Below are 15,583 nucleotides of genomic sequence, written 5' to 3' on the forward strand. Positions count from 1 at the left end.
ACGGAGATGGAGGGGAAATCTGAACAAACGTGGAATGTCAAGGCCTGCACTCGCAGGATGTACGAACAAGGATATAAATCTATTGGTTTTTGATTGGACTATGATGCTCGGTGCTGGCTTTTCGGGTCACTGAGCATGTTGCGCCCCGGCTTGTGGAGGGGGTCACCGAAGCAAAGCATGGGTAAATCACATCTTCAGCCTTGTTTGAGCGGACAACGCTGGGAATTTCGGACGATCAAAGACCCAGTGCTGACAACGCTAGAAGAAACCCTGGAATAACTCGTGTAAGTTATTGTGCCATAAGAACAACGAACGCCGCAACTTCTGCGCCAATTTGAAATAGAACCAACCCTCTTCTCATCAACAACAAGGCACAGCCGAGTTATTGACAAAATGTTACATCGAGACACGCATCGAGTTGTCAGCAAGTAAATGAGCAAAAGCAACGCAGTCCCGGAGAATCAATCTCTCAATTTCACCTGGTTGGCACTTGCCATCGGGTTGTAGATCATGGAATGGTTCCTGGGCAAACACCTAAAGGTGGGTGTGGTCTAGAGCTTGGCGAGGTGTGGTGGGTGGGTGATTTGTTTTTCCTTTCGTTTCTCGAGCAAAAGAGAAGGAAGAAGCGCAAGCGCCCATGATGGATAAAGTGGTTCCCGGGCTCTAGCTTTATGTATAGATATTGCTTACATGTACGTGGCTGAAGCTACAGTAGCAATGATCTACCTTTTACCCTCAGGGTGGTGGGTGGGTTGCGGCGGGGAAGAAGAGAGAGGCTCACTCGAGTTTTTCTCGGGCTGTCGGTCTGATCTGACCCTGGCGGCTCTGTCAATTCATATGGCGATGACTTCCGTTTGAGGACATCAAGTAAGCACTTGCACAACGAGGACGCCGATGCCAATTGGTTAACCGAACGAGTTTTTCGGCTGCAGCGGAGCGTAAAAAGCGTGTGGTGATACCGACTTTGGTGAAGAGAGGTGCTGTCCCAGCACCCTCGAGTGGCTCGAATCGAAGGCTCGTGGCTTCATGGCGTTGCCAATATTCGTATTGATATGTGGCTATCACAGGAAGGTCCAGGTGGCAGGTTGCAAGATTCGAGGCTGGAGTGGAGAGTGATGTAGGTTGGAAGTCAAAAGAACTTGTGAGAGAGAGCCTCACAGTTTTCCCCACCACGGAGTTCGATAACCTTATCCCGGTTATACTATTTCCAATGGGGAAAGAAGCAGTTTTTGACATAAAGTTACCAAAATAACGCGCTAGACTCAGGAAAATATGACATTGATGTCAAGTAATCTTCTAAGCGGCGTGAAGAGCGCTTGTTTTCCCACACGAACTATACGACGACTTATAGAATCTGGACATTCTAATTTTCTCGAGCAACGAGCAAACATTTCACCTCGATCCCACGTCTGTGCTTTCCCCTCTGCCCCTCTCCGTCTTCTTCACCGCAACGGAAACTAAAGACGGCCTGCCCCGACTACCAAGGCCAGATTGGCGGATAGAGTATCTTTAGCGAAGACTCTAGCCAGAATAGGTGGAGCTTACCCGTTCCTGCTGAATCACAACCAACAACCAACCTCCTCATTCATCCCACCACCCTCACAATTCACCTTCCGAGTTGCCTCTCGTCCCGTTTATTGCTTTGTATACGAGCAATTGGAAGATCATTATAACTCATAGAGAAACGATGCATGTTTATCAAGCAGATCCAAATTCTCTTCCACCTGCTTTGTATCATCGCAAAGGGCGACCGCAGTGTCAGACGGAAGGGTTGCATGCGCGGCCCTTCGTGATCTGGCTGCAGAAGAGCGTGCAAGAACAATCCTCCCGCCTCAAATGAGCTTTCGCGCCCTCACGGCATTTGGGTGTTGAGGCTCGATTCGCAACAGTACCCGAGTCGTTGACAGACCAATACGCATACGACGTAGCGACGAGCATGTTGTACGAGCACTTTGCGGTTGTGGAAAGTCAGAAGCGCGGCATGATCATTCTTCATGGATGATATTGATTACTGTATCTTGAGTATCAAGAATTCTGCAGACGTTCGTACCTTGCTTTCTGTGTATGTTTGTTGTAACCGGTGGACTCAAGTATAGAGTACGACAGGTACTGTACAGAGTTATATGGAGTAGTGATAACCGAAAAGTCACACCATACCACCTTGATGAAGACTCTTTTACTGGGCGGGGAAGATTCCAGACTCATGCTTGGCATGTCCGAACTGAGGGGACGACGAGGCTCTGGTGTGGACGAAGATCGTTCCAACTTTCCTTCCGCCTGTCCTTCTTGAATTGCAACTCTTCTTTTGCTTCTTTGCATGACAATATTTCCTATCACAGACATTTCGATGGCACTGTGTGTGCACAAATTATCCGGCTGCGTGCGTGGAGAATCTTCGCTCAGTTCTCACGCCCACACTTCGGTATTGGGAATTGTTGGCTTACTGAGACGTGGCACAGCCAATTGGGCTTGCCACCATAGAAACAACTTACTGGTGGACCATCGTACCTGAAGACGAATTATTTGTACTCGGTACGTTGGATGCAGTTGTTCGTTGTAAATAACCCTTATGAGGCTCACTCGTTCGAATGAACTCCCTTGTATGTTGTATCTTTCCAACACCAAACCAGATACCTGCCTGGAGCGGTCCATGCCAGTGCATCTCGGACCCTTGTCCATTCATGTCATCCGAGTCGCCCACCTTGCTCTACAATGCATCTTTCGTACATCTCATCTCAATCTTGCATGCCCTTTCTTTGTTCTGAGTGGTGCTTCTTTCAGTCGTCTTCGGCTTCCACGCCCATCTGCGCCACGCTTCACTTCTGGCCGTCCGGTCTAGACAAGGAACCCATAGCTCTTTTCCTCTTTTGTCCCTATTCTGCCAATTAGAAGCTTAGAATTTCCCAGGTTACAACGTCAACCCGATGTCTTTGCTTGTTGGCCCAACTCGTGGCGAGTGCCTGTGCCTTTTCGGCTTTGTTGATGGACGACTGGGAGAAAAATGCTCCGACATGGCTAATCTCATTGACAATTGGCTACGCCGGAGCGATTGTGGAGTCTCCGACCGTTCAGCCTTGGGGTGACAGACCCACCCTTTGTTGAAAAGGCACACCATCTGCAAAAGACTGCAGTTGATCGATGTTCCTGTCCGTCCTTAGAAGCACATACCCGTCTCTTCCACATTCGCTCACAGAATCCAGCAGGTTGCTGCTGTTCTGAATACCATCGTTTGGTTGCTCATCTTCACATCTCGCAATGATATTAAGTTGGAAATTAGTTTTGGTTGCTGGCGGGATATTGGGAGGTGTTAGAGCCCAGTCGGACAATAGCACAGTGCCAGAGGTAGCAGCTCCAGATGCAGTTCCAAATCCATTGGGAAGAACATATCCTACGCCTTGTCCAAGCAGTTGTAAAATTACCACCACATCAATTCGCTGGAAAACAAAGACAGAGACAGAATACTGTACTGTGACTGTCACCAATCCAGGTCCTACTTCCACCAAACCAGCATCTACAGTAACTGTCACCAACCAAGCTTCGGTATCCACCGTCACTGTCACCAACCAAGGTTCTACTGTGACCAAGCCAGTTTCTACGGTTACTGTTACAGCAACTGCGACAACTGAGAAGGAGTAAGTTTAAAACCTTGCTGAAGTACGTCGCAGATTAATTGACCAAAATCAGCTATACATACACTGCGACTGTCATTACAAGCGTCACAGCAACAGCAACAAATACTTTGACTGCGACTGCGACGGCAACAGCGACGGTCACTACCGCATCAGGTTTCACCGTCGTCTCCGAGAAGACAACAGAGAGAACGTACGTGGATCATTTCGCATATTGCATCAGTTAGATGGATTGTATGGAGCAAGCTGATTCAATTAACAGGTTCTCAACTACTACGACGAGTTTGATAACGACTGTAAGTCTGGACTCGAGCTTGGTGACGGAATTTAAACTAACGGCACCTAGTCTATACCTTATACGGTGACTACAACGAATTCCTACGGGTATGTTAAGAATTGAAAGTTATTGGATATCCATCTAACTAGTCAAAAGTTACCCAGTCACTACCACAAAATGGTCCACAATTATTACTACGCAGACTGTAGCAACCACCAAGACGGTCCCGACTACGAAGACTGTAGCAACCACGAAAACTGTGCCGACGACCACGATAGTTCCGACGACCACCACTAGGATTGTAGTTTCAGTAAGTAAATTGATAGCATATTAGGATTAGGTTTAACATACGACAGTCTTATCGGACTACTATAACAGTCACGAACCATTATGGGTAAGTTTTGGACGTCTGTAAAATTGATTATCAACTAATTTTCTCAGATATCCCGTCGTTTCGACCAAATGGGTTACTGTCACATCGACAAAATCCTTCTCGGTGACTAAGACTGTACCCACGACTACCACCAGCATTAGCGTTTTCACAACGGTATGTGATCCCTCTTCAAAACTAGATATTGAACCTAACACCTTTCAGTCTATTCCATACACAACCACAGCCATTGATTCTTACGGGTATGTTTATCATGTTTGTCTGCAGTGGTTGGTTGGTTAACAGAGCGTAGATATCCGGTTACTACGACAAAATATTCAACCATCATCTCAACCACAACAGTTCCAACGACGACCAGTGCAATAAGTACCACTGCGTTATACTTTACCAGCACAAGCACCGTTGTAGTCCCAACTTATATAACTACCACGAGTACCATTACAACAAGGTATTAATTGAAGAAGATGATGGTTTTCCAGACTGCTAATCAATGACAGTGTTCCATATACCGTGACTTCAAGTACCACCTTGTACACACCAACCACAATCGTCAGCCTAGTGACGATTACGTCGAGTTACACCTCAACATACACGACCAGTTTCACTGCAACGGCTACGACTTCAGCAACAGTTACCTCTACGACAGTCAGCCCGACTACCACGACCACGACGCTGCCAGGTGAAGTCGTGACGACTACTCTTCCAGGAGTTGTTACGACAACTACATTACCTGGGGTGATCACAACAGTCGCCGGTCCAGGTACTGTTATAACCACCACTGCTCCTGGCATTGTTACTACCACCACACTTCCAGGAGTTGTTGTAACTACGACTTTGCCCGGAGTGGAGAGCACTATCACTTTACCTGGAACGACAATTGCTGGTCCAACAGTCACTCAGCCTGGAGTCACATTGATAGGACCTACAATCACCGAACCCGCTTCAACGGTCACTCTTCCCGCTTCCATAATAACCACAACTTTCACGTCGGTACAAGCAGGAACCACAAGCGTTGTGACCTCAGTGCTCACACTTCCTCCTGTCACTACAACCGTCACTGGGGCATCGGGAACCGTGACAAACACTGTGACCTTGACCGAACAATTCGTATGCCCAAAACCTACGAACTCAGCACCGGTCATTGGGGCGTATACCGGAAAGGATAGTCTTTGGGGATGCAAGCCAGGGTATATCTGTAATCCACCAAAGCCGAATGGATGCACTCTCTTCGCAGATCCTCCAGACTATAGCTATCTCTGCCCATCTCAATCGTACTGTATACTTTCGCCGCCGTCTAGCGATGTTACATGGCCAAAAGGGGAGACTGATTATTACCCACCAACTGAAGGGTACTACAACTTGAATCCAAACGCTTTTGGTCTTGATTACACGATTTTTGTCAACAAGATTGTCACCGTCTACGTCTTTGGTCCCAAGGGCAACAAATACCTTACCACATATACAACTGGAGACTATGCGTCCAAAACACTTCTTGACCATTACCCTCCAGCGGCGTCCACTTCGGCGACTATCAGACCCGCCAAACGAGACACAATTGTCGTTCGCCAGTTACTCAAGCGCGACGACACCATCGTTCCAGCAGTCTGCTTTGCTCAATGTAACAATGTCTACATCGAAGCACAGAAGGTTGGGAAATCACCCGCACTTTGCGCACCAGATTCTGCGTTCCAGTCGGACTACTCTTCTTGCCAACAGTGTGTGGTTGACAATGGTGATACTACGAAAGTCACGCTTCAGACCTATGTCGTTCCTCAATTTGAGCCGTTCATCAACTTCTGTAGAGAAACTACGGCTCAATCTGCGGTCCTGCCGTCAGTGAGTACTCAGACCGTATTGCCAGTGGCTCCAACTCAAATCGCTGTGGTCTCGATCCCAACACCACCTGCTGTTACAACTCAAGCCCCTGTTAACACGAACACGCTTCCTGTTCCAATCGCAACACTCGGGCCGTTCTTGAACACCACTTCATCTTCATCGCGGGCTTCCTCTTCTTCCTCTGCGGCCTCCTCTACTGTATCCACTGAATCGGAGTCCTCCACGGAGTCCTCCACGGAGTCTTCCGCAGCATCTTCCACCACTGTATCGTCAAGTACTACTACTCCAGTCGCTACACTCCCAACTACCTCTGACTCGAGTGTTGCACCGCCATCAACGAGCGCTCCAGACACGACAGGCACCCCAACCACCACCGGCCCTCCTGTCCTAATCACCGGCACCAACGCCTCCCCACAAACCGCGCCCTCTCTAATCCTCCTCGCCAGCATCGCCCTCCTCTCCCTCCTCTCCCTGTTACTATAAACCCACACTCCGGCCCTTTGAGCTACCAACTTTACGATTCACGACCAAAAACCCTTTTTCTCGAACCCACCATAGTTCCGTATCATGACACTTTCACCATTTTGAGACGAGCATTTAGATCATGATACCCACTGTCCTTTACATATACACGGCCGAAACAAAGATACCCCACACTCCTTACGGCCTGCACACAATTTTTTTTAGATCACTTTGGTCTTAGACATTCATTTATGATGGGATAAGTATATACTAGAGATGTATATGCGGAATTGAGGGACGGCGTTTTGGATACCCGGTAATGGAAAACTTTTGAGATGGAGAAGTATGAAGGGAGGGGGGGTGGGATGAGATGGGATGAGATGAGATGGGATAGGAGGAGATGCTGTTTAATGTTTATTTCGATTCTTGTGTGGATATTGTGGGTTTTAATATGGGTGTTGAGTTTGTAGGGTGGATTGTTGAGGAGATGATAAGACTGTCGAGGTCTGCGAGGGATTGGGATTGGGTTGTGGAAGGAGAGATAGGTAACAATACATATTCGAGATCTTTTACCCTATGCTGGTAGCTGGTGACTTTGTTGCTGGTTTCGGAAATATACTATCTTTTCTGATGTTTTATTCGTGGATCTTTCGAAGTGAGTTCATGATCCGAGTAATATGTTGTGCCTCCGTTCGGTGGGTAGCAGTAGAGGCAACCTGCCGTCGTCACCGTCGCCGTCGCATTGGGTATAAGTGGGTCGACCCGCTTTTTCGGCTCGAGACGAGACGCGTGACGTATTTTGGCGTTGAGGTTATTTTTATTTCGACGACAAACCTTTCTCTCTCTTTACTACATCGTGAAGCTAAGTGTCGAACTTCTTTTCTTAGCACGACCAAACGTGGAAAGGAAAATTTGGGGAAGTTCGCTTCAGCAGAAGCGGTGCCCGCGAAGGGATGGCTCACAACACGAAAAGTCATTTGCGCATGAGCTTTTGTTGACTTTTTTTTCACGCTCTTTCTTTGGCGCCACGAGCTTGGGTTGATCGTGGTGGACAATCAGGATGCTCGAGATGTTTGGTGAATTATGGTGCTTTTGCTAAGTATCAATCACTTTGCTGCTTTTATTATTTGCTCACGCTAATTGGCTTTGGCTTCTCACAGTCATTTCTAAAACGCTTTCTGTAGATTGTTCTTTGGATACAACATATCTCTGGCGTTTTATTGGGAGCTCAATCAATTTCAACACCAAGTGATGTGAGTTTGAACAGCTATATTCAATTCCGGAAGCTCTTGCTCGATTGTGTTCTGAGTGAACAAATAGCTACATTTCGTGTTTGACTATGAGTCATAGCGAATCTGGAAAAGTTTCTACTACTGCCGTAGGTGGTTATTGGCCAGTGACTCTCAAATGACTACACTGGGTGACTATCATAAGTGTTTTTGTTCACCACCGTGCCTCCGTAGTTTGTGTACAGCTTGAGTTTTTTTTTGTGAACATGGCAATCAAGAGAAACCAATCTTACAATATATAAGGTTTGCTTCTACAGACGAGAAAGTATATAGCAGAGCATCTGTGCCACAAATGTTCAAATTAGGTTTCTTCATCGCCTCTTCAAATCTTTCAGAGACGGCAGTTGGAGACTTACCTTGTTATCTGTCGAAATTCAAAGAGCGATGGCATCCATGGCCGCCCCAGCTCCGCCCGGAGGGCTCACACAGCAAGAACAACATTGGAAAGCTGCTGAGGCAAATATCCCGTTGCGGACCCCAGTAGCTACGCCCAACGTTCCTCCCCAGAACATTGAAGCCAACTATTTCGCTTGTGGTATCAACCCAAATACGACGATTCATCGATACAGTATTACAATTGGAGCCAACTGCAGCAATCATCAGCAACAAGTACAGCCAAATCAGACTCCTAATGTTCCTCAAACACCAAGATTGACAAAAAAAGCAAAGCGTGCCCTTATTGAACAATTGCTTGCATCGAACCCGCCAAATCATAACTTTTGGGCATGCGATTATGATTCTCTTATCATTTCTGCTCAGCCCCTTTATGGCAATCCAGTTGTAGGCATGGTCACACCCACTCCTCACCCTCGTACTGGCAGCACTACCATGGTGACCTCTACAGTTACTTACATTGGCGTCGTCGATACCCAGTCTTTGCAACAATGGGTTAACGGAAATCATGCCAACCAAAATTGGGACCCTTCGCCCGTATTAAAGGCTCTGAATATCATCACGTACAAGTTTATTTCTGGTGCGGCATTTCAAGGAGGTGTAGTGGGAAAGAAGTTCTATCCTCAAACCCTTGTTAATGGCGCTATGGAGGCCAATCGCAACAATCGATTGTTTACCATTCGTCGTGGATTTTTCAGTTCGATGAGAGCTGGAGACCGCTCAGTCTTTCTTAACGTCAATAACACGACCTCAGCGTTCTATACGGCAATCGGGCTTGACAGGTGGATGTGGCTCAAATGGGGCCCTTTCAATGGCGCTCAAGGTCCTGGGTTTCCAAATGCCGCGGAATTTCAAAGGTTCCTCAGGGGCGTTCAAGTAACTTTTAATCACTCCCAACAAACTCCAAGACGTCAATGGAAAATCTTTTCTCTTGGCACGGTGCCTTTTAGTGCTCAGACATTTGCCAATGGGGTAACGAGCGTGGAAACCCACCTGCGTACAAGTAAGACAGGACTTCCTTTTCTCTAGATGCAACTCCTACTAAGATTTCTCATAGAATACCCGAGTTTAGGTAATAATCCTACGTTTCCAGACCCCAATCTGAGATGTGTAAACGTCGGGTCACGTACTAACCCAATATGGTATCCTATGGATTGTTTGACAATTGTTGACTGGCAACCATATACTCGCACACTTGATAGTGATCTCAACCACAACGGTATTGATTATTCTAGAGAGATGTTAAGAATTTCTACTATGATACCAAGCGTTAGCAAACCGTTGATAGAAAGGCATGCGCTACCTTATGTTGGATTTCCAAGTAGTTTTAATATACCCTCAAGTCTTCCCGCCAATTTTTATCAGGTAAGTTGTTTACCTCTATTACAACCTAGACCTCAAGCAGTCAATACTTCTTCTAGCTATTTGGGCTCGCTCCGCAAGGGGGGTTTGCGCCAGTCCGATCTGTCGTGTTTCCTCCTCCTCGGGTAGTTTACCGCAATGGCCGCGCAACAGTCCAACACACTGCGTCATGGGATATGAGGAATAGGGTTTTCCACACATCACCTCCATCTTTTGCCAATCACCCGACTCTGGATATCATCTATATAGGTGGTAATTTTAACGGCCCCAATCATACCAACTCTCTCATCGCCGGTCTCAGAAACTATGGTGTTTTCTCCAATAATCCAATTGCGGTCCAAAGAGCAGTCGTCAACCCGCCTGCAAACCACCTCACACCAACGCAGTATAGACAGCAATTTGTTACTGCTCTCGATACTGCTCGTACAACTCTTGAAAATAGCCATGCTCGACAAGTTAGGTTGATTATGGTTGTTCTTCCAAGAAGCACTAAAATTTATGCGGAGGTAAAGAGGTGGGGAGATTGCATTGCTGGGCTTCCAACGGTCTGTGTCGATCAAGATAATGTTTCGAAGCTCAAGAGCAATACGCAACCAAACGGCCACGTTGTTAGTAACAATCCCCGCTTCGTCGCAAATCTTTGGTGAGTTCAGACTGTTCTCACTTTCATGTGCCGACTAATCAGATTCAAGCATGAAATTCAATCTCAAGTTAGGTGGTCAGAATCACACTTTACGGGTATCCAACTCTGCCCCCCCTGGTACATTTGAAGGTTTCGGTGACCGTGTCATGTTTATTGGCGCTGATGTGACACATCCAGGAAGAGATGTAGATGGATGCCCTTCTATCGCTTGTGTCGTAGCTACAGATGGACATGCTTCAAATCGATATCTGGGCTCAGCAAGATTACAGACGGGCGGGCAGGAGGTAATATGTCGGCCCTCTCAAAGAGAGAGTAAAAGCTAACGCTGATAGTATATTTCCGACTTGGAGGGAATGATTCGGGAGAGGCTTCTGGCCTGGCACAGCAAAGCCGTATCTGATGGAATACCGCCTAGAGAACGATGGCCACGCAGCATTGTTTTCTATCGTGATGGTGTTAGTGAAAGTCAGTATGGAATGGTGTTGCACAAGGAGTTTCCACAAATCCAGAGCGGATGGAATGCCGCATGGGCGAGTTTTGCAGGTGCCAATCGGAATGATTTGCCTCCTCCAGCATTTCAGCCTTCTAAAGTTATAGTCGTTGTCACTAAACGTCATCATACACGTCTCTCTCGCCGGACTAGGCAAGACAATGCCAACCTACCCAACCTACCCTCAGGAACCCTGGTCGATTCAACAATAGTCTCGCCCAGCTATGACGAGTTTTATCTTCAGAGCCATCACAGTGCTTTAGGTACTGCTAGATGCACTCATAACGTCATCCTCGAAAATACTAGTACCGCCACAACAGCACAGATAGAGAAACTCGTAAGTTCATTCTGATACATTGTGTTAAACATTCAAAATATTTACCTGATGTTAGACAAACGACTTGTGCTGGAGCGGCTCCAGAGCTCTATGTAGTCTCTCGGTTTGTACGCCAGCTCGATATGCAGATCTTTTGTGTACGCGTATGAGAGCATACTTAAAGCCCACTTTGAACACTCGTACTCCTTTCATTCCACAAAGTTTCAATTCGCCAAATCAGCAAGCCGGTGGAAATTTAATTCAGCCAGGACCGACTCCTGCGCATTATGCCGCTGATACTCGGATATGGGCCGCTGGACAAAGAAGAAATCCATGGCACCAGAGTCTCGAGAATGTTATGTTCTATCTTTGAGCGGCTTCAAGAGAATTTGTGCTCCGATCTTGAGCAAGATCTCAGATGGTCTAGCAAGCTGTGTTTCTTCTTTGCTTCCTCGCATGGAGCTTTCGTCGTCCGAGTTTCCTTTTCCTTGTTTTGCAACTAGACTGTTTGGCTTTTTGTTTATTTTTCAATGTTTCCTTCTCCAGCAAGTTATCATGCTCCGCTCTTAGGTCTTCAGAGATTAGGACGGCTCTAACTTGCTCTTTTGATCCAGAGTTAAAGTAATTAGGCGTTTTATAGGGTTATTATTCGGTTTAGATGAAGGATTTGGATATGTTTTGTGTTGCGATTTGTTAAGGGGAAATAGCAAAATGAATTATTGTTGACTGAAAATTTGTCACATCAATCCAAGTGATGGTATCAACCTGATCAGTAATCTGTGGAGTAGAGAGATGCGACTGCGAATTTGGAGTGCGAGATTACTGTCCTCCTAATCCTGATATTTATACACTCCTATGTCAGTAACGATAGGTTGTCAACAATACTACATTCTCACTGATGTGCGGCCTAGTGTTGTGGGTAGAAAATTTATTTGTGATTTTCCCTACTGTTGATACCCTAAGAAACACAAATGGATATTCAAGATGCCAACGGCTTGCGGACGTATGGAGCTTTGTTGACTTCGACGATTTCTCAGGAAACTCTTTCCTAGGTCCCTGTATTGGAATGACATTGTCATAAACCTATCGCCAACATTTAAATCTTAGACCTACCACCTGAGCGCCATATTCAAGCAGAATTCGGGCTATTACGATCTTATTACCGCGTAATGCCAGCTCAATGGGATGTTGGCCATTAGTCGTCAGAAGATCCGGGTTGGCGCCTCGCTTGAGGAGCTCTCTTAAGCACTCTTGCTTATCTGATCTAATAGTTTGATGAAGGGCACTGTCGAGTTTAGGGTGCAGTAAATTAATTTCACTTCCCAATTCAAGTAGCCGAATCATTAGCGGCAGCTGCCCGCGGTAGGCAGCCGATATCAGGGGACCTCGCTCCAATTTACCGTCGATGAAAACGTCTTTAAACGTACCACGGTCTAGTAAAAGCTCAGCAGTGCTAGCATTATTACGCTGAGCAGCATGTTGAATTAAAGATGTTCCGTTGCGGTCTCGTGCGTTTACGTCCTCCCCTAGATCTAGGAGTAGTTCCACAATAGCAGTATGGCCCTTTATGACGGCCGTGGAGATGGCGGTACTTCCATCCCAACCTTGTGCTTTTATATTCGCACCCTTTTCGATAAGTAGTTTTGCTATTTCCTCGTGGCTCTTTCGAATTGCGATTTGAAGGGAGTACCCGCCATAAGGATATTTTCTGGGGCCCGTGGGGCAGTTGAGGATTTCGGCAACCGCGAATATTAAGCCCATCTTGCAAGCTAAATTCATAGGCGTAACCGGAAAATAACAGCGTTCCTCCAGGGGTATATAGGATTGGTCTTGAGAGCTGAGCCAGAGTAAACATCTCAAGGCTAGTGTGTTGATCGACTTTTGGTTGTCAATAGAAGTGAGGTTGATGTGCCGATACCAGTTCTCTAAAACGTAACGATTCAAAGGAAATTTCGTTGAAAATATGTCTGTGGTAGAGGTATGTGCAATATAATGGAGACAAGATTCGGCGATCAACAGATGCGCGTCGCTTGGAGAAATAGCAAAGAATCCCGCTTCGGTATCTTTGATTCGATCTGAGAGAATGTAGTCCTTTACCGAAAGATGAGCAAGGGTCACGGGTTGATCTATTATAAGATTCCGCTGTTGAGCTGTAGTCATGTCGTGATAAGAGTCGGATGGCTTTTCATCTGGCCAAGGTGCGATCATCTCAGGAAGTGCGCAAACTACCAGACTGGAAAGTATGATAAGCACGCTAGTAACATCTAGAAAGCGGTTCTCCACATCGAATGGAGTGTCTGATCGGCAATCTATTATGATAGCCTCAGAGATCTCCTTGAGCGTGAGTGGCCTCACTGAGAAAGCAAGCCAAATGAGAGCATGTTTAGCATCTTGTCGGTATTCCTCGTCTATTGCTAACAGCACGCGTGCGTAGGTTTGATCCAAGGTTTTGGGCAGATTTTTTAGGGCTTTTCGCACGGAACTTGCTTTCACGCAACGCTTGAGAGCATCGAGCTGGCAAGTCACCCATCTAAACCTGAAATTAGATATTAGCACGTGTCTTGGGTAGCCAAGAATAAACCTTACATTCCATTGGCTCCTTCTGTCAAAGTTTTTTCTATCTCTTGTTTGATATCGCTTGACCATCTTTGCAACTTGGTGTTGACTGCGAGTTGCCATTGAATATGATTTTTGATATCGAGTTTTACCTCTGGGTCTCTAAGCTGAATTGCAGGTTGTGATAGTAGAGGTTCGATACATTCGCGGATATCCTGCTCTGGGCGACTAGTGACGCAAAGATGAAGGTTCGCTGACCCAGCGTTTTTCAGTTGGGATAGCGCTTTTAGAAGAGACTCTCTATCCTGATTTCGACACTCATCAAGAGCATCAATAACGACGTACAAATGATCGATATCGGCTATAGTCTCGAATAGTAGTGCCATCAACTCATGGGTAGTGCAACGAGAGTTCCCTTTCGCGTTTCGAGACCATGCTTGGTCTATTGAACTGGGAAGCTTGGGTGCTGCGGTACAAATCTGAGCGAGCAGAGATGACAAGCAAGAGTTAAGTTCTTGCTTGGTCGCAGTTGTGAAATCAAAGTAATAGTAGATCACTATACTGTTTGGGGAGCCAGAAGACTCAGCCAGTAGGTGCTAAATGATTACTGAGCTACATTTGATTATTTAAGTTAGAAATGAGATGACATGGTTATTTGACTAGTTTGTAGCATCGCTTACCTTAGAGTAGTTTTGCCGCAACCAGCTGCAGTGCCGATTAGCTGCGTTCCTAAGACAAACAACAGACTTACGAATCCCATGTAGCCACAAAAATGAATTGGGAGATTGCGACCAGTTTTTGTAAGACGTGTGATTGAGGACCCAGCTGCCAGAGGTAGATTGATGACCCTCACAACCAGAATGAAAATTACTCGAAGGATCCGTCGTCGACAACCATCGAATTATTTTTAAACGAGTAGAGTCATCTTTTTGTTTTTCGATGTTTTCTTTTAAGTCCTGGACACAACGCTGCGTTTCGACAGCAAGCCTTCTGTAAAATAATTAGGACTCCTCATGTATGCAACAACGGATTACTATACGTGTGCTCGGATGCTGTGGCGAGGGCTAAAGATGATTTATATCTCTCAACAGTACTCAGCACAGCATCTAGATCTTTTTTGCTAAACGGCCACTTCAACCTGAACAGTAGCCTCTCTGCCTTTTGATCGCTTCGACTTGGCTCCATTTTCTGCAGTACTGCCCTTAATTCACTCTGACATTGCTCTAGCAGACCCCCCTTCTTAGAAACACCTTCCAGCACAGTACAACGACCAGGCGTGTCGCCATCAGCTAGATCAAGTATGCTGGCAAGCACAGCTTGAAGTGCATCTATCTCTTGCTTTAAGTGACGGATATCGTCTCATGCATTCTTGGCGTGAAGGCAATAGTTTGTACAAGCATCAAAGATCTTAGACGTAATTTGAACTACTGCTATGACGCTTGCTGCAGCACTTAAGGGCTCCATGTTTGTATAACTTGGGATAAAAAGAAAGAAGAATCTAACGATGATTGTAACGAAGTTGTGAGGTTATGGGGCTATGTTGCTGCAAATATGCTGTGTTACCACCTATTTATAGCTTTACCCAAAGAGCGCTCAAGGATTGCAGGATACCAGAGTCACATTTGCCGATAGCGAAAGCCCCTGGTTTTGATGAGTCTAACGGTTTCCAATAACCGAGAGAAATTTTGAAAGCACCTCGCAAATTGAAACTAGGAAAGCGCAACTTGAGAAAACTCGTGCATCTCCTAGATTTCTCAGTGACTCGTCCCCTAATCGACTTTTCAGAAATTTAGTATGTCGAGAGTGACATTATATATAAGATTATCATCAGAAAACCTCAAAAGGGTTCCCAATATTGTTGGAGAAGCGAAAGAGCCATAGGAGTACAATTTGAAACTTCTTCATAAAAATAAAGATCATGTCCCCATGGAGAGATATA

At 46.1% G+C, this 15,583-nt stretch overlaps 4 protein-coding genes across 4 annotated transcripts; 2 read left to right on the forward strand and 2 right to left on the reverse strand.

Annotated features, from left to right (window-relative positions):
* Positions 1–3,255: 3,255 nt before the first annotated feature.
* GLAREA_12676 (uncharacterized protein) lies at positions 3,256–6,616 on the forward strand (the record flags this gene model as incomplete). Its single annotated transcript, XM_008083457.1, has 10 exons — positions 3,256–3,632; positions 3,685–3,822; positions 3,892–3,925; positions 3,976–4,013; positions 4,063–4,216; positions 4,263–4,300; positions 4,348–4,453; positions 4,502–4,539; positions 4,590–4,745; positions 4,795–6,616. The coding sequence occupies 10 exons, from the start codon at positions 3,256–3,258 to the stop codon at positions 6,614–6,616; spliced, it is 2,901 nt and encodes a 966-aa protein (XP_008081648.1).
* A 1,661-nt stretch (positions 6,617–8,277) lies between these two features.
* On the forward strand, positions 8,278–11,461 carry GLAREA_12677 (Ribonuclease H-like protein; the record flags this gene model as incomplete). The annotated part of the gene is made up of 6 exons (XM_008083458.1): positions 8,278–9,280; positions 9,335–9,642; positions 9,699–10,282; positions 10,332–10,566; positions 10,615–11,109; positions 11,165–11,461. 6 exons carry the CDS (start codon positions 8,278–8,280, stop codon positions 11,459–11,461), a joined length of 2,922 nt encoding a protein of 973 aa, XP_008081649.1.
* Positions 11,462–12,171: 710 nt separating this feature from the next.
* On the reverse strand, positions 12,172–14,030 carry GLAREA_12678 (Ankyrin repeat-containing protein; the record flags this gene model as incomplete). Its single annotated transcript, XM_008083459.1, has 2 exons — positions 12,172–13,624; positions 13,675–14,030. 2 exons carry the CDS (start codon positions 14,028–14,030, stop codon positions 12,172–12,174), a joined length of 1,809 nt encoding a protein of 602 aa, XP_008081650.1.
* Positions 14,031–14,320: 290 nt separating this feature from the next.
* On the reverse strand, positions 14,321–14,829 carry GLAREA_12679 (ankyrin repeat protein; the record flags this gene model as incomplete). Its single annotated transcript, XM_008083460.1, has 3 exons — positions 14,321–14,349; positions 14,396–14,634; positions 14,684–14,829. 3 exons carry the CDS (start codon positions 14,827–14,829, stop codon positions 14,321–14,323), a joined length of 414 nt encoding a protein of 137 aa, XP_008081651.1.
* Positions 14,830–15,583: the final 754 nt, after the last annotated feature.

This window comes from Glarea lozoyensis, assembly GCF_000409485.1.
Source record: "Glarea lozoyensis ATCC 20868 chromosome Unknown GLAREA19, whole genome shotgun sequence".
NCBI classification, from domain to species: domain Eukaryota; kingdom Fungi; phylum Ascomycota; class Leotiomycetes; order Helotiales; family Helotiaceae; genus Glarea; species Glarea lozoyensis.